Source organism: Trichomycterus rosablanca, chromosome 15 (genome assembly GCF_030014385.1).
Source record: "Trichomycterus rosablanca isolate fTriRos1 chromosome 15, fTriRos1.hap1, whole genome shotgun sequence".
NCBI classification, from domain to species: Eukaryota; Metazoa; Chordata; class Actinopteri; order Siluriformes; family Trichomycteridae; genus Trichomycterus; species Trichomycterus rosablanca.
Window position 1 is genome coordinate 24,844,979 of NC_086002.1, and position 26,738 is coordinate 24,871,716.

The following is a 26,738-nucleotide window of genomic DNA, read 5'->3' on the forward strand; positions in this document are numbered from 1 at the left end:
GTTAGGCTATTTAATATATTACACTTCAAATTATATTTATTATTTTCAGCTTGAAACTGGATATTTGTGATTAATGATGTGTATTGGGTTCTACAAAATAAACTACGCTAAGTTGACTTGGCTATGTTGCGCAATACCGGCTGCATGGGCTCTGTCCTCTTTAAAACAGCTCTGTTAATTTGGCACATTTGGCAGCATCTTCTTCCAACACCTTTCTTTTCTTTTTACCTGGCCTTTTCGGCTCCACCTGGCCTCTTCCTGCCCTCCATCACCACCGACTGATGGTTTGCGCTATTCTGTTGCTATATTTACTTTTACCGGCGCTCCAGAAAAGACGCCTCATGGGCCAAACCAACTTAAACATTTGGGAGGGGAGAATTCCCTCAGATGGTAGAACCCATCTAATCTACTGCGATTTAGGGGCTGCGCTGTCAGATGAATGGAGAATTAATGCAAGAATAAGATTAGATAAGTGACAGATGAGTGTCAAAATTATTTTTCCCATCCAACCGGCCCAAACTCGAGATTGACATGAGCCGGCCCATCGGGAATCCTCCCGAATCTCCCGATTAGCCACTCCGGGCTTGGCTCTGTGAGAACACGCACTTACATTTAGGTTCATCTGTTTTTTTTTTCTGTTTGTTTGTTGACCTGAAGCAAAATTATTTTACTGATATTTCAAATGTGTACTAAACTTTACAGAGAATGGACAAACAAGAGGATAAACTATGAATAGAATTTGATTAAAAAAACTACTTAATCTGTTTATTGAACATTTTATTAAATGTAGGATTGACTTTCTAAAATTGAGTGAGTTGCTCTAGGGCAGCGGTCCCCATCATGAAATTTCATATATATATATATATATATATATACAGTGTATCACAAAAGTGAGTACACCCCTCACATTTCTGCAGATATTTAAGTATATCTTTTCATGGGACAACACTGACAAAATGACACTTTGACACAATGAAAAGTAGTCTGTGTGCAGCTTATATAACAGTGTAAATTTATTCTTCCCTCAAAATAACTCAATATACAGCCATTAATGTCTAAACCACCGGCAACAAAAGTGAGTACACCCCTAAGAGACTACACCCCTAAATGTCCAAATTGAGCACTGCTTGTCATTTTCCCTCCAAAATGTCATGTGATTTGTTAGTGTTACTAGGTCTCAGGTGTGCATAGGGAGCAGGTGTGTTCAATTTAGTAGTACAGCTCTCACACTCTCTCATACTGGTCACTGAAAGTTCCAACATGGCACCTCATGGCAAAGAACTCTCTGAGGATCCTAAAAGACGAATTGTTGCGCTACATGAAGATGGCCAAGGCTACAAGAAGATTGCCAACACCCTGAAACTGGGCTGCAGCACAGTGGCCAAGATCATCCAGCGTTTTAAAAGAGCAGGGTCCACTCAGAACAGACCTCGCGTTGGTCGTCCAAAGAAGCTGAGTGCACGTGCTCAGCGTCACATCCAACTGCTGTCTTTGAAAGATAGGCGCAGGAGTGCTGTCAGCATTGCTGCAGAGATTGAAAAGGTGGGGGGTCAGCCTGTCAGTGCTCAGACCATACGCCGCACACTACATCAAATTGGTCTGCATGGCTGTCACCTCAGAAGGAAGCCTCTTCTGAAGTCTCTACACAAGAAAGCCTGCAAACAGTTTGCTGAAGACATGTCAACAAAGGACATGGATTACTGGAACCATGTCCTATGGTCTGATGAGACCAAGATTAATTTGTTTGGTTTAGATGGTCTCAAGCATGTGTGGCGGCAATCAGGTTAGGAGTACAAAGATAAGTGTGTCATGCCTACAGTCAAGCATGGTGGTGGGAATGCCATGGTCTGGGGCTGCATGAGTGCAGCAGGTGTTGGGGAGTTACATTTCATTGAGGGACACATGAACTCCAATATGTACTGTGAAATACTGAAGCAGAGCATGATCCCCTCCCTCCGGAAACTGGGTCTCAGGGCAGTGTTCCAGCATGATAATGACCCCAAACACACCTCTAAGACGACCACTGCTTTATTGAAGAGGCTGAGGGTAAAGGTGATGGACTGGCCAAGCATGTCTCCAGACCTAAACCCAATAGAACATCTTTGGGGCATCCTCAAGCGGAAGGTGGAGGAGCGCAAAGTCTCGAATATCCGCCAGCTCCGTGATGTCGTCATGGAGGAGTGGAAAAGCATTCCAGTGGCAACCTGTGAAGCTCTGGTAAACTCCATGCCCAGGAGAGTTAAGGCAGTTCTGGGAAATAATGATGGCCACACAAAATATTGACACTTCAGGAACTTTCACTAAGGGGTGTACTCACTTTTGTTGCCGGTGGTTTAGACATTAATGGCTGTATATTGAGTTATTTTGAGGGAAGAATAAATTTACACTGTTATATAAGCTGCACACAGACTACTTTTCATTGTGTCAAAGTGTCATTTTGTCAGTGTTGTCCCATGAAAAGATATACTTAAATATCTGCAGAAATGTGAGGGGTGTACTCACTTTTGTGATACACTGTATATGTATATATATATATATATATGTATATATATATATATATATATATATGTATATATATATATATATATATATATGTATATATATATATATATATATATATATATGTATATATATATATATATATATGTATATATATATATATATATATATATATGTATATATATATATATATACAGGTGCTGGTCATAAAATTAGCATATCATGAAAAAGTTGATTTATTTCACTAATTCCATTCAAAAAGTGAAACTTGTATATTATATTCATTCATTACACACAGACTGGTATATTCCAAATGTTTATTTATTTTAATGTTGATGATTATAACTGACAACTAATGAAAACCCCAAATTCAGTATCTCAGAAAATTAGAATATTGTGACAAGGTACAATATTGAAGACACCTGGTGCCACACTCTAATCAGCTAATTAACTCAAAACACCTGCAAAGACCTTTAAATGGTCTCTCAGTCTAGTTCTGTAGGCTACACAATCATGGGGAAGACTGCTGACTTGACAGTTGTCCAAAAGACGACCATTGACACTTTTTGTTACAAAGTATTGAGTTGAACTTTTGTTGTTGACCAAATACTTATTTTCCACCATAATTTACAAAAAAATTATTTAAAAATCCTACAATGTGATTTCATGGATTTCAACACAATCAGTGGCTGACTAATTACTTTTTGACACTGTATATATATATATATATTAGGGCTGTCAAACGATTAAAATTTTTAATCGCGATTAATCTCAGAATTTCATATAGTTAATCGCGATTAATCGCATTAAAAAAAAATCTGTGTAAATGTTATAGAAAACAAGGATTTTTAAGTGAAATGTTACAATTAAAATGGTGAACACATTTTATGCTAAATGTACTTATGTTAAAAACTGCTGGGACAAGAGAAAACTGTAAGGGAGTTTATTCACTCACATACTAGGCAGTAAATGTCAGATTGTAGGTTAGAATTTCTCCATCAGCAAACATTGTAGATCAGCGGTGCTTTAGGTGGGATAAGGCGTAGTTATTGTATCAGACTTGTCTGTGGTTGTATCGTGACGATGGTTTGATGGACGTTTCTACACGAAGTGAGTGTGTTTTGACCCTTTGGGGCTTCCATAGTGCATGGACTAACGTGCTCGACTCAGCTTTCCGGTATTCGGTACAGAAGAAGAAGTTAATTAAGTGTAATAAAGTGTTCTGCTCCCGACAACTTGTGAATATAGCGTGTATTTATTTCTTTATTATGCAAGTGCATCACTACCACGATCGGTTACATTATGTTAACAAACCGCAAATGAAAAACGGTGGCAAGTCCGACATTAAAACGTTTGTTCTACCAGTCAAGTGTCAACATGAACTAGAATTTGCGTTAATGGCACTAATTTTTTTAATCGCGTTAAATTGAGGTCGCGTTAATGCGTTATTATCGCGTTAACTTCGACAGCCCTAATATATATATATATATATATATATATATATATATATATATATATATATATATATATATATATATACAGTGTCAAAAAGTAATTAGTCAGCCACTGATTATATATATATATATATATATATATATAGAGAGAGAGAGAGAGAGAGAGAGAGAGAGAGAGAGACTTTGACTTTTAACAATCTTTTATTGTAACAATCTTTTCTTAAAAGTTACAAAAGTATACATATATCTATATATATACACTTATTTACAAATAGATAGATTAAAAAAATAAATGTATAATAGTCAAGTGATAAAAAAAAAAAAAATAGTTTATAAAAGATTCTTTAAGAACATCATATGAAATTTAAGCAAACTCTGCTGCAAATAAAAGTTCACCCTCCTATACGGAGCACACCACCTCCCCATGACACCACACCTGTTCAAAACAGTCCAGGTCATTCATGCTTTTATAAAATTTAAAGTCTATCATTATCCTTGTTTTTACTAGCCGTGCAAAAATTCTTTTTGCATCATAGTCTGTGTTTTGAGTTATTTTGTTCTTTCGACTAATGTATATTGCAAATTTTGCTTGACCAATGATGAAGTTAATCAGCTGGCACTTGAACCTTTGACTTCGACTGTACTTAAAACCAAGGATAAAAACCTGTGGTGTAAAAACAACATTCAAATGTTTAAACAAGCACCGTAAAATTTCAAAAAGAGGATGTAACCTAAAACAATGGTTAAAAGCATGAAAAACTGTTTCTCTTTGCTGGCAGAATGGGCACTCATGTGAAACCTCCGGATTTTAAACAGATATAAAAGAATTCACAGAAACAATACCATGCAGGATTCGCCACTGAAGGTCAGCAATTTTTTTGGCCAGTGGTGGTTTGTAAAGAACCCTCCACTCTGGTTTTATATTTTCATTAAGTCCTAGTTCAGTGCGCCATGGAAAGTCAACTTTTCCATCCAGTCTTTTTTTATTGAGGGCCTTTACACAAGCTCTATACAAGAGCTTACCACTTGCTGTTTCTAGGTCCATTCTGGTTTCACCTTCACACTCCAGAAGAGGGCCTTTACAGTCACTCAGGTTTGGGGTGATGGTACATTTAGGGAATACGTCTCCATCCCTGGGTTCAGTATCTTCTGCCTCATGGTCCTTTAGTAGTGTTAGTTCTTCATCTGTGAGTGATGATCTCCAATTTCTCAAGAGCTGTTTTGTTACTCGTAACGACCTCATTCCCAGTCGTGCTGCCAAGTTCTCTCCATTAGTGAGTTCAGGTCCTGCAAGACCCACCAGTTTTCGTAGCGTTGTAATTCCTGATGATATCAGCTTTCTGGACAGAATGTGGGTGGCTTGAGTAAAAATATCTAGTCGAGCTCCATTGATAATTGGTTCTTCCAGAAGCCAGTAGTATGATGAACAGCTTTCTCTTTGTAAATTAAAAAAATTCCATATTTTAAATAATCCTGCGTAAAATGCTGGTAATCCAGAAAAGTCCAATTTTTTACTATCCATTAAAAACAAAGTCCTGTCCATTCCAGCCCCCTCACTGATTTTAAAATTCTGCATACAACAGTTCTCCACGTAATGTTCTCAGGGCTAGTGAGCAGTCTTTGGATAAATTGCAGTCGAAAGGCAGCAGTTCTGCTTACCAAATGGATGAGGCCTTGGCCTCCCTCTTTCGTGGGCAAATAGAGAACTCCTTGTGGAATCCAATGCAGCTTGTCCCAGAAGAAATCTATTAGCACTGCTTGGAGACTTGCTAGTAGGTTGGGTGGTGGGTCTATACAGGCCAGCTTGTGCCAAAGGGATGAAGCAATTAAATTGTTTATTATTAATGTCCGCCCCCTGTAGGACATTTTTGGAATAAGCCATTTCCATTTCATTAGTCGTCCTTTTATTTTTTCAGAAATACTTTCCCAGTTCTGTTTCATAAAATCACTGTCCCCTAAAAATACCCCTAGGTATTTAACTCCCCCTTTTTTCCAGGTTAATCCATCTGGGAGTTTGGGTTCCTTTCCATTCCACTCTCCAATTAAAAGAGCCTCACTTTTGCTCCAATTTACTTTGGCGGATGATAACATTTTAAAATCTTTTAAAATCTTGGCTAAAACGTCTACATCTGCCTGTGAGTTTATGGCAATAACAAGGTCATCGGCATATGCTGATATACTCACAGATTCGTTGCAGTTAGGAATTGTGAGACCGGTGATTTCTTCTCTTATTTTACTAAGCAATGGTTCTATTGCTATTGAGTAGAGAAAGCCAGAAAGTGAACAGCCCTGTCTAATACCTCTATGCACTTTAAAAGGGGCACACAAACCACCATTAATTTTTAGTATACTTTCAATGTCACTGTATAACACCCTGATCATCGCTATAAAACCAGCGCTAAAACCAAGATTCTCCATGACTTTCCAAAGGTAGTTGTGCTCAACTCGATCAAAAGCTTTCTCCTGGTCTATAAATAGAAGACCACTTTTTATTGCCAATAGCTTGGAGAGGTCCAAAATTCCATGAACTAAATGAATGTTATCATGTATTGATCTACCAGGGACGCAGTATGTCTGATCACGATGAATCACTTGCTCCATCACCTTTCCCAGTCTTGCAGCTAATGCTTTTGAGAGCAACTTACAGTCTGTACATAACAGAGCCACGGGGCGCCAGTTCTTCAAACAGGTCAAATCCCCTTTCTTAGGCAGGAGGGTGAGCACGGCTCTTCGACAACTCAGTGGAAGTAAACCATCAACCAGGCTGCTCTTTAGCACGTCCAGCACATCTTGCCCCAATATTGACCAGAATGACTTATAGAATTCGACAGGAAGCCCGTCAATTCCAGGCGCTCTCCCGTTTTCCATGCCCTGGAGAGTTACATACAGCTCATTCAGGGTCAACTCTCTGTCCAGTATGTCAGCAGACTGTTGATCAATCTTGGGTAGATTCTGAAGGAAACTTCCCTCTACCTCAAGTTCCCCCACCTGCTCAGTTTCATACAACTTTGAAAAAAAACTGATTGTCTGCTTGCGAATCTCAGTAGGTTCTGATACGAGATCCCCTGACTCTGTTCGCACAGCATGCATAAACCTTTTCTGTCCATTTTTCTGTTCAAGACCAAAAAAGAACTTAGACGGAGCATCCATCTCGGACACATTTCTAAATCGTGATCGGACCAGCGCCCCCTTTGCTTTTACCTCCAATAGGTCGGCCAGTGTAGCTTTTTTCTTTTTGAGAGCTTCGGTTTGTTCTCGATTTCCTGTGGCTGCCCCTAAAGTCTGGAGCTCCACTATTTCAGTCTCTAGGTTTTTAAGTGATCTGGTGATATCTTTTGTGACATTAAGAGTATACTGTTGACAAAATATCCTTGTTTGTATTTTGGCTATTTCCCACCACTCCTGCAAAGAATTAAAACTAGGCTTCTGTAATCTAAAAATCTCCCAAAAAAATATAAAAGACTGTTTAAAATTGGCATCATCTAAAAGTGCAGTATTCAAGTGCCAGTAAGCACTTTTAGGCTTCAAGTTAGATTTTCTAATCATGCATTGAACCATGCTGTGATCTGAAAAACCTACAGGAAAAATGAAGCATTGTGCAAAAACATTTAGCTGGTGTTTAAAAACATAAAAACGATCCAGTCTTGCCAGTGAAAACAAATTATCTTTTAAATGTGTCCATGTGTACTGTCTTTGCGTTTTGTGGAGGCTTCGCCATACATCATACAGGTCATTGGTCTCCATTATCTCCTGCAATTTTTTCCGAGAGGCCATATGCGGTTCTATATGATTTCTGTCCAAGTCATCAGCAGTACAGTTGAAATCACCTCCCAAAACTAAGTATTCATTCATTCTGCATTTTTTAACAACATCATTAAGCGTGTTTAAAAAGACCATCCTATCTATCCCCACCGTTGGTGCATAAACACAGATAAAATTAAATGTTTCATTTTCAAAACATGCTCTTACTTTTAAAAGTTTCCCATGTATTATTTCCTCAACCACATAGAAATAAGGAATAAAACTCTGTGAAAATAAGAGTGCGACTCCACCACTGAGAGAGGTGTTATGGCTTAAGATAGCTAGCCCCTCCCACTCTTTAATCCAGTCTATGTTATTGCTTGCATCACTGTGCGTTTCCTGAAGAAAAGTTACATCAATCCTTTTTTGTTTGACTAATTCTAATATGCTGAGTCTTTTTTCACAGTTTCTCGCCCCATTTACATTTATTGTAGCAATCCTAAAACCATTCATTGAATTTTGGTTTAAGAAGGATTATGCCATAACATTGCCATCATTATCACTTTCTTGTCCTAGTTTAGTGATTAGTTTTTTTAACCGAAACATCTCTAACTTAGTAAAAGACCCTTCTCTCCTGAAATGTTTAACATCTTTAATAAACTGTTTGCTGTCTGGAAAATGATCAGTAACTTGTACACCTTTTTTTCCTTTTGTACGCTGTAAAAATATTTTTATATCACTGGCTGAGTACTCAGGGGGTGAACTCTCTTCCTGAGAACCAACAGACCAACCTGAGTCAGAGAACCCGCCCTCACTGTCAGAAACATTACCGTCAGTGACCAAGTCGCCCTTTCGAACTTATTTCCCTTTACCTGAGCATGTTCTTTTTTCCTTCTTATGGGGGCTTTAAAAATCGGATCCATGTCCATATCTGCTTCCTCGTCCAACTCTGGTGTTCCTCCAGGTCTAAAAACAGTTTTATCGCTTTTTACCTCTGTTTCAGCATTGTCCTTCCCGTAGCGCTCTGTCACTGTGTCCTCCTCCCCCGTAACAGGTGCGTCCACGGCTGACGAAGTCGTCTCCGATTCCTCCACCATCGCAGCTTGCATGTTCTGGTCCAGAATCGTGTCCGCTGGTTCCGTTGTAGTCGGTCCACTTTCAGTCTGATCGCGCTCCACTGTTGTCGCTTTAGTTGTCGGGTTTGAATCTTCTGCCGCCGGTGCGTGAGTCGGGCTCCTCGCAGCTGCAGAGGGGTCAGTTGTGGCCGGCCCGTCTGCACCTGGTCCCGGTTCCTCAGCACCCCCTCTCGCATTGTCCGCATTTCTTTTTTGGGGGCAGGCGCGGATGAAGTGGCCAGGCTGTCCGCATCCAAAACACTTTATTTCAGCGTCAGATGACGCAAAGACCGTATAATAGAATCCGTCTACATTAAATTTAAAAATCAAGTTTAGTTCATCAACTCCGTCTTTGAGTACCATGTACACCATCCTTCGAAAGGACACCAGATGTTTGATCAGGGGAGATTTACATCCGAGAGGGATCTTTTTTATGGCGGAGACCAGTTTACCATACCGGGATAATTCTTTTTTGATTAGTTCATCTTCGATAAATGGGGGGACGTTAGACAGAATGATTTTTTTAGCTGGAGTGCTCAGTGGTTGTACCATTTTGAGTTGGTCCTGTATCACAATTCCTTTTTGAATTAGTTCATTAGCTTTCTCGATTGTACTCAGAAAAATAACTATTGCATTGTTCATTCTCGCAGCTGAAACAATATTGCTGTGACCGATCACCTTTCCAGACGCCAGGCAGCACTCCTCCACGCTCACCTGGCACTCCACCTTTACTCCATGCCGGCGTGTCAAACTTTCATAAAGTTTGTTCGGGTCCGCCATGCTCCCCGCGATTTAGCCGGTGGTGGGTAGAAACCCCGCTGTCCCACACTTAAATCGCACTGAATGTAATTCCGTAGATGTTTTCACGGATTGAAATTATAAATAAATTTAGGCAAAATGCCAAAAAATCACGCTCACGCGTTCCCAACGCTCTCCTGCTCAACGCCACGCATGCGCACGAGAGAGAGAGAGAGAGAGAGAGAGAGAGAGAGAGAGAGAGAGAGAGAGAGAGAGAGAGAGAGAGAAAGTAAAAAATGTAAGTAAAATAGGTGGATATGTCTCACCTGGACTGCTAGAGCCATTAATGTTTTGTTAAATTGGGTGTTAGGGTCATGAATGGGTGATTAACTAAATAAACAATGAATACATTAAACAAATAAATACATAAAAATTTAGTAAATAAGTTTTCAGATTCTTCTGTGCTGAACAATACTGACTTATAAAGTCTTTATAAGTGACATCTGTGTTAAAAATGTGTTTGTATATTTCACTATATTGTGAGAAATGGGACGTTATAAGTCATATTCTGCTAAAGCATAACGTTTCATAAACATATTTCAAAGTCAGACACATCTTGGTTAAAGTGAAAGTGATCTCAGCTGTGTATCAATAAAAGCCAAATAAGTGAAATAAGACATTTTATGTGTCGGTGTTAGCTGTGTTAAAGCTATTTCTGAGTTAAACATTAAAAAGTGCATCTTTATAAAAGAGATGTATCAGATAAATAACTAAAATAGACTTGAATCTGTTTTGTGAGTGTTAGAAAGATCAGTAGAATGTGAATGTTGGAGCCATGTGTTGTTTTAGAAATGTGTCAGTATATGTGAACTTAAAGCTGACACGGGGATGTTCTGTAGATCTTACAGCACAAATATGTAGGAATAACTGAAATGAATGTTAGTGTATTAAAATATTCTTCTTATTATTATCATTATTATTCTAAATTGTTATATTTACTTTTTTCTTCCATTTGTTCTTTCAGCTACATGACAGTTAAGCACCCTGGACTCGACCTAGTCCTGCTTGGTAGCTGTGTTTTACTTCGCACTAAACAGCCTATTTTTCTAGTAGAAAAGGAAGCTCACATCCGCTTATAAATACATGTGGAAAACACCAAGGCTTTGTTTATCCTTTTCAGTCTGTGTCTACAAGAAGATCGGGTTTCCTCGGCATATTTTTACGTGTAATAAGATGTGAAATGTGCGCTGCGTCGCTTTACGCATCAGGAGCGGTGTGCTGTTTTAGCAGAACACAAGGAAACAGAGCATCGTTAGGTTCCCTTTGCGGGCTTTTACATGAACTAGAGAGCTTATGTTCGGCCGACATGCACTTTATTACCTCGCATTTTATATCAGGACTTGTATTTTAATCATTATTTGCCATGAGAAAACACAAGTGCGCATGTGTCACTGAAGCACAGAGACGCTGCGCTGGCCGAGTTGAGTCTACACAGTTCTCATGTGTGCTATAAAGCCCCGCCCCCTCTCGTAAGAGGGAGGAGTCTCTGTACAACAGAGCACAGCGCTTCACTCGCTCTTTCTTAGCGCCGTTTTAGCTCCAACAACGATGGTAGAAGAAGCTCCAGCACCGGCCAGCTCGGCCCCCGCCAAGGCTCCTAAAAAGAAGACCGCGGCCGAACCCAAGAAAGCGGGTCCCAGCGTCGGCGAGCTGATCGTCAAAGCTGTTTCCGCTTCCAAGGAGAGGAGCGGCGTGTCCCTGGCCGCCCTGAAGAAAGCTCTGTCTGCTGGTGGATACGACGTGGAGAAGAACAACTCCCGCGTCAAACTCGCCGTCAAAAGCCTGGTGACCAAGGGCACCCTGGTGCAGACCAAGGGCACCGGCGCCTCAGGCTCTTTCAAGCTCAACAAGAAGCAGACCGAGGAGAAGAAACCCGCGGCCAAAAAAGCCGCCGCTCCTAAAGTGAAAAAGGCCGCAAAGAAACCCAAGAAGGTAACAGCCAAGAAGCCCGCAGCTAAGAAGTCCCCCAAGAAGGTCAAGAAACCCGCTGCTGCCGCTAAGAAAGTCACCAAGAGCCCCAAGAAGGCTAAGAAGCCGGCGACCCCCAAGAAGGCAGCCAAGAGTCCTAAAAAAGCCAAGGCAGCCAAACCCAAGACCGCTAAGCCCAAAGCGGCCAAGGCCAAAAAAGCTGCTCCCAAGAAGAAGTAAACTTGTTCCTGTTTTATTATCTTCATTTTCTTAAGACGGCTCTTTTAAGAGCCACCTATTTCCTCCCATAAAGAGTCGCGTTTCCTAAACACATAAATACATATAAGCATGCATGCGAACTGTCCATACATGCAGCCATACATACATATTTTGTGGAGAGTGATAAGCAAGGAGTTAAAAACACTAAGTATGACTGGTCCTGTTTTATGTATAATAATGATTTTGTCACACATCCCCATAAAACTGTCCGTATAAATGTGTGTATGTATGTGCACTCACGTATATGAGCTCCTTACATAATGTAATTGTTAGTGTAAATGTTATTGTGACATAATATAAAGTAATTGTTGCTTAAGAGAAGCTTTTTTGTATCATACATTACACGGGCGGGAGAACGGAGGAATAATTTTTAATTATTTATTAAAAATAATAAAAAAATCAAAGGTATTCAACTAGATCCCAATAACTTAGTTAAAATTTCAGCATATGCAGATGATATCACCGTAATAATAAAAGATCAACAAGAGCTTGATATTTTAAAAGAACATTTTAAAACATACGAGTTAGTTTCGGGAGCCAGACTAAATGAAAACAAAACCGAAGGAGTTTGGATAGGAGATGATGATATTCAACCCCATATCAATCTAAATCTGAAAGATAAAATAAAAATTTTAGGTATATATATAACTAATAGTAAAACTAGAGAACTAAATTGGGATAAAAAGGAACAATTAATAAAAGAGGAACTAGAAAAATATAAAGCTACCAATTATATGACACGAATTCAAATTATAAAAACTTTTATCTTGTCTAAATTATTATTTCTAGCCACAGTTATACCACCCGATGACAAATATATTACAAGATTAAACAAGCAATGTGTAAAATATATATGGGGAACTAATAGAGAGGTAACAAAAAGAGCACTATTATACAAACCAAAAAAACATGGGGGCTTGGGAGCTGTTGATATGGGTAATAAATTAAAAATAGCATTTTGTAAAAATGTAACACAAGCCTTGAATAGAGGCACAATTTGGGTTGGAAAAAAAGAATATTGGTCAAAACAAAAAGGTAAAAAGAGATTAAATATACCATACTACCAACTCCTTTACGGAGATTTTATGTTTAAACATGATCATTTAAATATAGACTGGCTAAATCAAACTAATAAAGATATTTATAATATAATTAATAATCATTATTATGGTGAAAAGATACAATACAGTCAACTAACCGAAGAGGAATCGACAAAAGTAAGAAAAAACGTCTCCTCTAAAAACATCTCTGAAAACATACGTGATACAATATGGTTAATAACGGTTGGAAGACTTCCAGTAAGAGTTATCGTTAAATGGAGTTGCTTTGTAACAACAAAATTATGCCCGATACAGGGCTGTTTACAAGATGAAACCATCGAGCATCTACTAATAAATTGTAGTAGATCAATTGATATTTGGAACAAAATTAAAACTTTAAACTTAGATTTCGAAATAAATAAAAAAACAATTATGTTTGGAATCTTCGAAAATACTTCTCAAAGAATAAATGACCTTTATTGGTTAGTTGTCTGTATTGTTAATACAAAAATCTGGAAAACTAGGTGTAAAATGATTTTCGAGCAATGCAACATACCCCCAGATATTGTTTTTAAACAAATTGTATGCCATCTTAGAAGACTAAAAAATGAAGACTTGCGCACAAAAAAAACTCCACTTCCTTGGTCAATATTAAGATTGTAATTTATTATTATTATTTTTTTTTTCACTTAAAAAAAAAAAGAAAAAATAGAGTATAAAAAGGGAAAAGAAAAAGAACAAGCTCTTTCTGTATTATTCTTTTCTGGATTTGTAATAAACATTTTGAACTGATGTAATTATTTTGATGATGTATTGATCTGTATATATTTGTAATGTGATTGAATTTTGTTAAATAAAACTATTTAAAAAAGGAAGACCGGTGGTTAAGCTAACAACTCTTTCACATGTTAAACATCTGACGACGAAAGCTTTCCTGTGAAACAGCGACCAACAAACGGACATTAAAAGAACAAAGGACGATAACACATGCTCCCGCGTGTGTCCTCCCCACCTGAGGTGGGGAGGCACTGGGTTCGACTGAGATACGTTGGTGAAAGCGATGCTCCTAACCGCACGGAGGTGGGAGCTCAGCTACTACTTAGCGACTGGATTAATGCTGCAGATGTTTATTCTTTCATTGCATCTCCAAACCGCAGAGACTTCGAAATATGTTTCCATCAATTACAGACTCTACAACGTTTCACGCAGATATTTAACAGCGCCACTGGCACGGGTTTCTGGAAGAACTGGGAACTGATTTCTTCTGTCCCTAATGATATTAAATTCATAGTTGTTAAATTCTGGACTGGACGTGTTGCTGATGGCGACGTGGAACAATATATAAAGAGGTTTGGAGAAATCTTACAAGTTTACAAGCCCGTTGATCAATTTGGAATATGGTATGGAGTTCGCAAATTCAAAATTAGGATAAAAAAAACTCCTGATGGCAACACAATGACTATTCCAAATACCATCTCAATGGGGCCTTATAATGGCAGCATAACTTACCCGGGGCAAAGCAAGAGTTGCTACATCTGCTCCTCAACATTACATCATGTTAAAGACTGTGACATATCTGTACCACTCTGTATATACTCTGTATCCACTCTTTACCACTCTGTACCCACTCTGTACCCACTCTGTACCCACTCTGTACCACTCTGTATCCACTCTGTACCCACTTTGTATCCACTCTGTATCCACTCTGTATCTACTCTGTACCACTCTGTATCTACTCTGTACCCACTCTGTATCCACTCTGTACCCACTCTGTACCCTCTCTGTACCACTCTGTATATACTCTGTACCCACTCTGTATATACTCTTTACCACTCTGTACCCACTCTGTACCCACTCTGTATCCACTCTGTATCCACTCTGTACCAACTCTATACCACTCTGTACCCACTCTGTATCCACTCTGTATCCACTCTGTACCAACCTGTACCACTCTGTACTCACTCTGTACCCACTATGTATCACTCTGTACCCACTCTGTACCCACTCTGTACCCGCTCTGTACTCACTCCGTACCCACTCCGTATCGACTCCGTACCCGCTCTGTACCACTCTGTATCCACTCTGTACCCACTCTGTATCCCTCTGTATCCCTATGTACCACTCTGTATCCCTCTGTACCACTCTGTATCCCTCTGTACCACTCTGTATCCCTCTGTACCACTCTGTACCCACTCTGTATTCCCTCTGTACCACTCTGTATTCCCTCTGTACCACTCTGTATCACTCTGTACCCGTTCTGTACCCACTCTGTACCCGTTCTGTACCCACTCTGTATCCACTCTGTACCACTCTGTACCCACTCTGTACCCACTGTGTACCCACTCTGTATCTACTCTGTACCACTCTGTACTCACTCTGTACCACTCTGTATCCACTCTGTATCTACTCTGTATCTACTCTGTACCCACTCTGTATCTACTCTGTACCCACTCTGTACCCACTCTGTACCACTCTGTATCTACTCTGTATCTACTCTGTATCTACTCTGTACCCACTCTGTACCCACTCTGTATCTACTCTGTACCCACTCTGTACCCACTCTGTATCTACTCTGTACCACTCTGTACTCACTCTGTACTCACTCTGTATCACTCTGTACCCACTCTGTATCCACTCTGTACCCACTCTGTACTCACTCTGTACTCACTCTGTATCACTCTGTACCCACTCTGTATCCACTCTGTACCCACTCTGTATCCACTCTGTATCCACTCTGTATCCACTCTGTACCAACTCTGTATCTACTCTTTACCACTCTGTATCCACTCTGTACCCACTCTGTATCCACTCTGTACCCACTCTGTACCCACTCTGTATCCACTCTGTACCCGCTCTGTATCTGCTCTGTACTCACTCCGTACCCACTCCGTATCGACTCCGTACCCGCTCTGTATTCACTCCGTACCCACTCTGTACCACTCTGTATCACTCTGTATCTACTCTGTGCCCACTCTGTGCCCACTCTTTACCTACTCTGTACCCACTCTGTACCACTCTGTATCTACTCTGTATCTACTCTGTGCCCACTCTGTGCCCACTCTTTACCTACTCTGTATCCACTTTGTACCACTCTGTATCTACTCTGTACCCACTCTGTATCCACTTTGTACCACTCTGTATCCACTCTGTATCCCTATGTACCACTCTGTTCCACTCTGTACCCGCTCTGTACTCACTCCGTACCCACTCCGTACCCACTCCGTATCGACTCCGTACCCGCTCTGTATCCACTCTGTACCCACTCTGTATCACTCTGTACCCACTCTGTACCCACTCTGTATCCACTCTGTATCTACTCTGTACCACTCTGTATATACTCTGTATCCACTCTGTACCAACTCTGTATCTACTCTTTACCACTCTGTATCCACTCTGTACCCACTCTGTATCCACTCTGTACCACTCTGTATCTACTCTGTACCCACTCTGTACCACTCTGTATCCGCTCTGCTGTGTCTGATCCACTCATACCAGCACAACACACACTAACACACCACCACCATGTCAGTGTCACTGCAGTGCTGAGAATCATCCACCACCTAAATAATACCTGCTCTGTAGTGGTCCTGGGAGAGTCCTGACCACACCAAGAACATGGTAAAAGCAGGTTAAAAAAAGTTAAAAAAATGTAGAGAAACAAATGGACTACAGTCAGTAATTGTAGAACTACAAAGTGCTTCTATATGGAAAGTGAAGCTGATAAAATGGACAGTGAGTGTAGAAACAAGGAGGTGGTTTTAATGTTATGGTTGATCAGTTATATAATGTGTTTTATCAAGAAAATGCATAGTAAACATCCATTACTACTGGAACCCAATGCAATATCATTCACTAGTAGTATGCAGTATTTAAATCAAATTTCTTTTCAGTGGTGATTGGAACATGGGTTCACAATGTCTGCAACACAAATATAACTATTCACTATTTAGCATGAATATTACATATAAAAACTGCAAATTTCTCTAAAACAGAGCATTTCACACCAAACTACACTGAATGAATTTGTTGACATGCTAACCATTAATTACGCAAAAACATTAGAGAACATAAAGAGTTCCTCTTCAAGATGAAAAAAATGGAATCAATTAAGAATGATCCACAATGACGCAAATATCTATTTGCACCTTCCCAAATCTTCTACTGTTGCCAATGTCACATTCCAATGTTTTACAGCTTCCAAATAACATTAACACAAAATAAACAACACAAGCAAACACAAACGCAGCTTTTAAATTATCATTTAGTTTCATGAAGATTTATTCAATACAGATAACACCGATAACCGATAATCCAATAGACAAATGTGTTTGGTGGTACTAGGCCTGACCGCAGCTTTTAAATGATAATTTAGTTCATTGAACATGTGAAAGGGTAATGTGTTTACTCATGTTGACTATCTTATATTAAAATTAGTTTAAAAATCTTAGACATTAAAATGTGACAAATTAACAACAATATAAGAAATTGGGAAGGAGCAAATCCTTTTTTTTTTTTTTTTACAACACTGTAGTTTTCAACTCGGGACAGCTAATATCTTTGATAAATGGGATTTATAATGAAGCAGCAGGTATTGGTCAAACCTCAAACAAAACAGTAAGACTTTCCTTATAATAATTGTTGTTCACCTAACTTACGATGTAGTGTTGTAAATCTGTTAATAACAAAGGCCCCATAACTGTGCAAGCGCTCAAACGATTATAATGACTTGCTTCCCACCATTACAGTATTCAACAGTAATTAATGCATGAACAAATCACCCCTAAATCCAACAGGAAAGGGGGTAATGTGCCAGTTATAAATAATATATGCATATTTAACAAAGCATTTGAATGCAAGGTTCACATATGTTCACAAAAATCAATGAGAGGGGTCATAAAAGAGGCTAAGGCCAAGATACCCTCTATTCAGTGATTCATTCCAAAACATGTCAGTTCACTGATAATGTCTGTTTTTAAGGACTTGGACTTTCTTAGAGAGTGTGTTGCCTTCCAGCTCCATGACAACCTTCTGAAGCACTTCGAAGGTGTACTTGAGTTCAGGAAGGTAGTTTAGGTTTAGAGAATACATTAGGCCAAACAACATTGCAGAAGCTAATGCAACGTTATCCAACTCCTGCAAGACCACTTGACCCTCAAGGACAATCCCAATGTCGTCTGGTTTATCACTGGCATCTCTTTGTTTCAAAACATATATTCCCAGTGTAGTCTCCTCAATGGATCCCTGGATGAGGGCTTCATCTGCTGCCTGAAGAACAGTCACAAAATGAGATTACACAAACACATTGCTAATGTTAATGTTAATGTTAATTAATTAATGTTAATAATTGTATTATTTCATTTAAAATAGTTTTTAACTTTATTTTTTTTAACTAACTACTTTATAGAAATCAAGTACTTTCTGTACATGTAAATCTAACAGCTAATCCATATTTCAATTCAACCTACAATTTGGTTAAGAATGAAATAAAATAACTAAAAGCATCCGAGTAGTATTTACAATTACAGAGCCTCTGGCTTTTACCGAAATGAAAATGTTACATTTTTCATATAAAATTTTTGTATTCCAACCATTTGGTAAAACTTCAGAAAAACACATCTGTGGTCTGTTTATATAAATTTCAGACATACACTTTTAAGTGCTAAATCATTACATTACATTTACATTAAAATCTCAGTTCAACCACCTAAGATTTTGCTCAAAATGAAATAAAATTTTACTCACCACAACTGCACAACCTTTGGAACAGCACTCAAGAGGCCAAACAATGGCACTAGATGAAAAAACGTCTAAACAGTTAAAAAAAAATTTTATTTGTAAAGTAAAATAAACCATAGGAAATTACAGTGGGACTCCATAAAGGCTTTTATAATGAGAATACTGACTAACAAAGTCTAAAGAATTATAATATTATTTAACTTACGTAGTTATCTAATTTATATATATTTAAAGTCTATTTTGACAAGTGTTAGCTTGTTTTACAGTAGTAACATTTTAAACAACTACCAAGTTCTGTCACATACATTTTCAAAATCTAAAACACATTCCGTGCAGCATTACGTTAATACTGATAAAAAAGATAGTTTAAGTCTTCTAGCATTAGCATAGTTAACGTTTAAGCATTAAAATAAACTTTGTTTCGCTCGAAATTATCGGCATATAAAAAACTAAACTTGTTCAAATATTGCATGTAAACAAACTACCTCTAACACTGACTGAAACTTAATAAGTTTTAATTACCTTTTCCGTGTAGTTTGCGGTCCACATCCACAGTAAATCTTTCAAAAGCGAAGGAAAATATGGCGTGCTTCCACAGTGACGGTTTTCTGTCCTCGAGACTGACCCCCGAAAGCGAAATTTCCCGGCTAATAATAACATAACTACTTTAATTGTTCTTAACATGATTGAAACTAGCAGAATTTACATACCTTAAAATTGAAATATATTTACAAGATTTAAACATGTTCTGAAGAGAAATATAAATAAATTATGTAATATATACAAAATGCATATTTGTAACTTGAACAACCCTCCAGTTTCCATTTTTTCAGTGTACTTAAGTGCTGGAAATGTGGACAGCATGGTCATAAAGGAAAAGACTGCAAAAGCACGGAAATCTGTAATCTATGCAACAAAGAAGGTCACACTTTTTTCAACTGCCCTTACTCCTACAGTAACAAAATTAAAGGTTCTCAAAGCCAACAAAATCAATCTGTGCAAGTGATCAACCCTCCGTCTTCTCTAGAAACAAATCCGCTACAGGAAGTCTGCACACAAGAGCCTTTAACAACTACAATTGAAACCAACAATGAAGATAAGAAGCAACAAGAAAAGAACATCGAACCCGAGGGAAACAAAACATCGGATTCCGACACTTCTAGCTCATCGGCCAGCTCTGATGAAACAGACTCTTCTTCCTCCACCACCACAGCAAGTGATGAACCCACGAGCCCTCCTGCTCCAACCAAGAAGACTTCGATTAAACCTTCGACTTTAAAGCCTCTATCTAATGATAATGTTCAAGGTAATATATAACTCAACAGAAAATGTTGTACAAAGCTCTACTCTTTCACCTAAATTAATAAAAAATAAAAGACGTAAAAGAAATTCTCCCCCTGACAGTAATTTAGGTAAAAGGACAAAAGAAAATACATGATTAATAAATAAAATAATAAATAAAAAAAGGTCATTTACCCTATAATAAATATATGGATTTTGGTTGTTAGAATGTCACTTAACATAATTTCAATTAATGTAAGAGGGATTCAATCGGAAAAAAATCAAATACAAAAAGTTAATCAGTTAAAGCTTAAACGTTGTGACATAAAATGTGCACAGGAATTAAGACTAGTTAGCTTAAACGACATGAATAAAGTACAAAAATTATGGTCACCAAGTAAATGTTTCTTGTCCATTGGAGAGAATAAAGCTGATGGAGTGGGAATATTTTTTAAACAACCTGTTGAAATTATTAAAGTTAGACAAATAATTCCAGGTAGAATTCTTTTAGTAGATTGTTTTTTTTCAAAATGAAAAAATCAGAGTAATTAACATATACACGCCGTCAGATCGCGCTGGGAAAATAAGAATTTTTCACAAAATGTCAGAATTATTAAATATTGGGTTTCCCGTAATCTTATGTGGGGACTTCAATACAATTACTGATTTAAAAGATAGAATCCCGTTTAAGGATACTCCAATAAGTAGGGAGGGAAATCTATTAAAAAAGATCTGTGAATCATCTGAACTAAATGATGTCTTTAAGCAATTATATCCAAATCGAATGGGTTTTACACGTTTTGATAAGATAGTTAACACACGAATTGATAGAATATATACTTCAAAAAATATACAAATTATTAACTATACAACAGAATATTTAATAGACTCTGACCATTTAGCAGTGAACGTTAAAATAAATATAGGGAAATATGAGAATAAAGGATATTGGAAATTAAATACATCATGCCTAAAAAACCCAAATTTAATAATAGAAGTGAAGGAAGAAATTAATAGAATTAAGCAATTAAATGTTTTAACTAAGTCAAATATAGAATTATGGAGTGTTTTAAAAAGTCAAATAAGAACCTTTTTTAAGTGTAAATGTAAAGAATTTAACTTTCGCAGAAACGAATATTATAAGCAGTTAACCCTTGACTACGTAAGTTTGCAAACTATATCAAATCGAAATTATGAAGAAGAAAATAAATTAAAAGAGGTAAAATTGGAAATCGCAAAAAAAATAATGATATTTTTCTAAGTACCCAAATACAAGCTGGTTTTGACTCCAGCTACATGGGAAATGTAAATACTGTAATAAAACACTTCAAAGAAAGAAAAGAAAAGAAATATATATCGGGTATTCGAAATAAAGATGGCAAAATTATAAAAACCAATAATGAAATACGTAATTTAATACAGGAAAAATGTGAAACTGCATATAAAAAAGAACATATTGATGAAGCTCAAATTATAAAATTCTTGAAACTTTTTCCTAAAAATAATATAGAAAATTTAGAACACTTAGAAAAACCATTTACAAAGGAAGAAATAGAATCAGCCATAAGACAACTAAATAAAGAGAAAACACCAGGGTCAGATGGCCTCCCTGCTGAATTCTATCAAATATTTTGTAATGACTTGATAGATCTTTTGGAGAAAGTATATAATGAAGGTTTGCAATCAAGAAAAATGCATGATTCCTTTTATCATACCATAATAAATTTAATATTCAAAAAGGGTGATCAATACAATTTAGATAATTGGAGACAAATCAGTGTAACTAATGTAGATTATAAAATATTAGCAAAAATTTTAATTAATAGAATGAACGAATTTTTAAATAAAATTGTAGAACAAGAACAAACGTGCGCTATAAAAGGGCGATTCATGTGGGATAACCTAAGCACTATAAGAGATATACTAACAAATGAAAAAAATAAAAATTATTTCATAGTAGCATTAGATCAGAAAAAAGCTTTTGACTACGTCTCAAGAGAATATCTATGGCATGTATTAGAAAACTATGGCTTTCCAGAAAATTTCATCCAAATGATAAAGCTGCTTTATGCAAAGTCGGAAGTACAAATAAATGTTAACGGTGTTTTAACACATAATTTTAGCTGTCATAGAGGAGTAAAACAAGGTTGTCCCCTGAGTTCTGCCCTATACATTTTGGCAATTAGTCCACTTTTAAAATTAATTAAAAATAATAAAAAAATCAAAGGTATTCAACTAGATCCCAATAACTTAGTTAAAATTTCAGCATATGCAGATGATATCACCGTAATAATAAAAGATCAACAAGAGCTTGATATTTTAAAAGAACATTTTAAAACATACGAGTTAGTTTCGGGAGCCAGACTAAATGAAAACAAAACCGAAGGAGTTTGGATAGGAGATGATGATATTCAACCCCATATCAATCTAAATCTGAAAGATAAAATAAAAATTTTAGGTATATATATAACTAATAGTAAAACTAGAGAACTAAATTGGGAGAAAAAGGAACAATTAATAAAAGAGGAACTAGAAAAATATAAAGCTACCAATTATATGACACGAATTCAAATTATAAAAACTTTTATCTTGTCTAAATTATTATTTCTAGCCACAGTTATACCACCCGATGACAAATATATTACAAGATTAAACAAGCAATGTGTAAAATATATATGGGGAACTAATAGAGAGGTAACAAAAAGAGCACTATTATACAAACCAAAAAAACATGGGGGCTTGGGAGCTGTTGATATGGGTAATAAATTAAAAATAGCATTTTGTAAAAATGTAACACAAGCCATGAATAGAGGCGCAATTTGGGTTGGAAAAAAAGAATATTGGTCAAAACAAAAAGGTAAAAAGAGATTAAATATACCATACTACCAACTCCTTTACGGAGATTTTATGTTTAAACATGATCATTTAAATATAGACTGGCTAAATCAAACCAATAAAGATATTTATAATATAATTAATAATCATTATTATGGTGAAAAGATACAATACAGTCAACTAACCGAAGAGGAATCGACAAAAGTAAGAAAAAATGTCTCCTCTAAAAACATCTCTGAAAACATACGTGATACAATATGGTTAATAACGGTTGGAAGACTTCCTGTAAGAGTTATCGTTAAATGGAGTTGCTTTGTAACAACAAAATTATGCCCGATACAGGGCTGTTTACAAGATGAAACCATCGAGCATCTACTAATAAATTGTAGTAGATCAGTTGATATTTGGAACAAAATTAAAACTTTAAACTTAGATTTCGAAATAAATAAAAAAACTATTATGTTTGGAATCTTCGAAAATACTTCTCAAAGAATAAATGACCTTTATTGGTTAGTTGTCTGTATTGTTAATACAAAAATCTGGAAAACTAGGTGTAAAATGATTTTCGAGCAATGCAATATACCCCCAGACATTGTTTTTAAACAAATTGTATGCCATCTTAGAAGACTAAAAAATGAAGACTTGCGCACAAAAAAATCTCCACTTCCTTGGTCAATATTAAGATTGTAATTTATTATTATTATTATTTTTTCTTTCACTTTAAAAAAAATAGAGTATAAAAAGGGAAAAGAAAAAGAACAAGCTCTGAATATATATATTTTTTCTGTATTATTCCATTCTGGATTTGTAATAAACATTTTGAACTGATGTAATTATTTTGATGATGTATTGATCTGTATATATTTGTAATGTGATTGAATCTTGTTAAATAAAGCTATTTAAAAAAGGAAGACCGGTGGTAAGACTAGAGCTAAGGCCAAGACTCGTTCATCCCGTGCCGGCCTTCAGTTCCCCGTGGGCCGTGTTCACAGACTGCTACGTAAGGGAAATTACGCCCACCGTGTGGGAGCTGGTGCTCCTGTCTACTTGGCTGCCGTGCTGGAGTATCTGACCGCTGAGATCCTCGAGTTGGCTGGTAACGCCGCCAGAGATAACAAGAAGTCTCGTATCATCCCTCGTCATCTGCAGTTGGCCGTGCGTAACGACGAGGAGCTGAACAAACTGCTTGGAGGTGTAACCATCGCTCAGGGCGGTGTGCTGCCTAACATCCAGGCTGTTCTGTTGCCCAAGAAGACCGAGAAAGCAGCCAAGGCCAAGTAAAGTCGTTCTCGTGTTCTAACCAAAAGGCTCTTTTAAGAGCCACCCATTTCCACAGAAAAAGTGCAATTTCCCCAGATAATGTGTAAATAAATGTAATATCGTTTCATAGATTCACACGGTGTAAAACACATGATTTATCACATGGTAAAATTAACAAATCAATATTTACGATATATTTTTTCTCTATCTATCTTTACATATATCACTATATACTGTATGTATACACAAGTGAAGTTATAGATCATTTGCAGTAGCAAAACCAACAGTATAGACGATTAAAAGTGGTGCAACAAACGTGTTTGTGTAAAACACATGGAACAAAAATAATAATGTTAAAAATAACAATAATAATAAGCAAAATGAACGAAATAATCAATAATATATATTTTGCAAAAGGTATATACTTTAAGTGCGATTGTAGGCTGTGTTTTAAAAGCATAAAGAAATAATGTAAAGTATTATAAATCCCGCCAACAGCATGGAGGAAATATTATGTTTTCTGCAACGAGGCAGTGGCAGAACGCCGACCAGTAAGAGACATTTGACGTAAGCACGTTCGTCCAATGAGAAAAGAGCGTAATCAAGACGCCCAATGAGCGCGGAGCGGCTCTGGTGCTTAAATAGAGCGTGTTGGGCGGGCTAACATATTCTGTTCTACAGTTGGTGAAGTGCGGAGTTCCAGACGCGATGGCAAGAACCAAGCAGACCGCTCGTAAATCCACCGGTGGTAAAGCGCCGAGGAAGCAGCTCGCCACTAAGGCTGCCCGCAAGAGCGCCCCGGCTACTGGCGGTGTGAAGAAACCTCACCGTTACAGGCCAGGTACCGTGGCTCTGCGTGAAATCCGCCGTTATCAGAAGTCCACTGAGCTGCTCATCCGCAAGCTGCCCTTCCAGCGCCTGGTTAGAGAGATCGCTCAGGACTTTAAGACCGATCTGCGCTTCCAGAGTTCTGCCGTCATGGCTCTGTAGGAGGCCAGTGAGGCTTACCTGGTCGGTCTGTTCGAGGACACCAACCTGTGCGCCATCCATGCCAAGAGAGTGACCATCATGCCTAAGGACATCCAGCTGGCTCGCCGTATTCGCGGAGAGCGTGCTTAAACGAAACCACTCCATCCAGTTATCCCCAAAGGCTCTTTTAAGAGCCACTTACATACTTCCACTGAAATGGGCATTTTTCATAACTTTTTTTTATGTATTTATTATTCCATTGTGTGCGTGTTCCGAGTTATAATTTAGTTATAATTCATCAGTTATAAATATTAGGAAAACCTGGTTAATGTGTTTTTGAGTGTGTAGAGATGTACTTAACATGTTCTTACAACAATTATAAACAAGGTTACATAAGTACAGCTGATTAAAGATTGACAGGTGGTGTCTTATAACACATGATTAATAATGTTTATGGTGTATGTTTATGGGGTTCTATAAAGCATTGAGTTAGTAAGAGTAATATAGTCGTTATGAGTAGTAGAGTAACAACACAAACATGACGGTAAATAAGAGGGAGCCGTAAATTGCAGCGGTGGTTAAAATATTACGCTACTAATGCAAAAAAAAAAAAAAGATTAATAATCAGTAATTATTATTCAGAATAATAAAGCAATAATAAAATACCATTCTAGGTACTCAACACAGGGTAAATAGAGACATTTTAGTGTAAATAATCATAATTACTCATTTCTTTTATGTATGTATATTTTTATGTAATATAATAAATTGTTAGGAGGATTTAGTGGCGTTGGTGTTGCACGGTGTACACAGTCTGTATTTTACACAGAGATGGTATTAACTGATTGTAGTGTAATCTACAGTATGGCTGTACATTGGTAGAATGTAAACACGCTGGATGAAGGCATAAGGAATGAGCAGAATATTGAATGTTAACCATAAGACTGGTTATTGTAATAATGGTAATAAAACAACCGTATTCACAATGATGCCTTTTCTAATTTGGTAATTCATGTGTTTCAGCCGCCACCATAGCTAACAAGTGTTAACAAGTGTCATAAGTGAGTGAGATAAAGACCATGACTGAATTAGATTAAAGGGGAAGACCCTGTCCTGTTCCAGCAGGACTAAACCTCTGTGCACAAAGCAAAATCCACAAACATAAAGAGAAGCTCGGCTTCAAGAAGCTCCAGTGTCCTGCACAGAGGCCTGACCGAAGCCCCACTGCACCGCTGAGGAATTAAAGTTTTTGGTAATATGGATTGAGGCTCTCCTGACCAACATCAGCTTGAAGCCATACAAATGCTATTTTGACAGAATGGGTCCAAATTCCGACAGATTTAGTTCCAAGTCTTGGGAGAAGCGTGTGTATGTGTGTGTAACCCTAACCTTTGCCCTCTGAGTCCCGCAGCGGCGACTCCCATTTCTGACGGGTTTTTGTCTCCGTTTGCATGTTCTCCGGCTGGCACTCACACTCAGGCTGGCACTCATTGTTCTCGCTACCTGATCTGAAGGCATGAGGACCCAGGTGTGGTTCATCAGCTCCAGGTGCGCCTTGTGTTCCTAGGCAGCACAGATGATATCTGTTGAGTCCAATTTAAGCCCAACTTCCTTCAAACCCAAACTTCGATAACCCCAAGTTATTTCTAACCCTAAAATAATCCTTTTTTTACTATCAGTCAATGACAATTAGAAGGAGGCAGAGTAAAAACATCAACATCATTTCACTATTTAATTTACTTTCACGAAAACAGGTGGGCATAAAAAGTGTAGGTTTTTCTATTAACAATACACAAAATCTTATTTTTATAACTTTTGGAACT

At 37.6% G+C, this 26,738-nt stretch overlaps 2 protein-coding genes and 1 pseudogene across 2 annotated transcripts; all 3 read left to right on the forward strand.

Moving 5' to 3' along the window:
- The first annotated feature begins 11,123 nt into the window (after positions 1 to 11,123).
- LOC134328886 (histone H1-like) lies at positions 11,124 to 11,755 on the forward strand. The gene has a single exon (XM_063010120.1). The coding sequence runs from the start codon at positions 11,156 to 11,158 to the stop codon at positions 11,753 to 11,755; it is 600 nt and encodes a 199-aa protein (XP_062866190.1). The 5' UTR covers positions 11,124 to 11,155.
- Positions 11,756 to 19,151: 7,396 nt separating this feature from the next.
- On the forward strand, positions 19,152 to 23,967 carry LOC134328408 (histone H2A-like). The gene is made up of 4 exons (XM_063009506.1): positions 19,152 to 19,173; positions 19,598 to 19,876; positions 21,975 to 21,987; positions 23,595 to 23,967. The coding sequence occupies exons 1-4, from the start codon at positions 19,152 to 19,154 to the stop codon at positions 23,965 to 23,967; spliced, it is 687 nt and encodes a 228-aa protein (XP_062865576.1).
- Positions 23,968 to 24,654: 687 nt separating this feature from the next.
- On the forward strand, positions 24,655 to 25,065 carry LOC134328409 (histone H3-like; annotated as a pseudogene).
- The last annotated feature ends 1,673 nt before the right edge of the window (positions 25,066 to 26,738 follow it).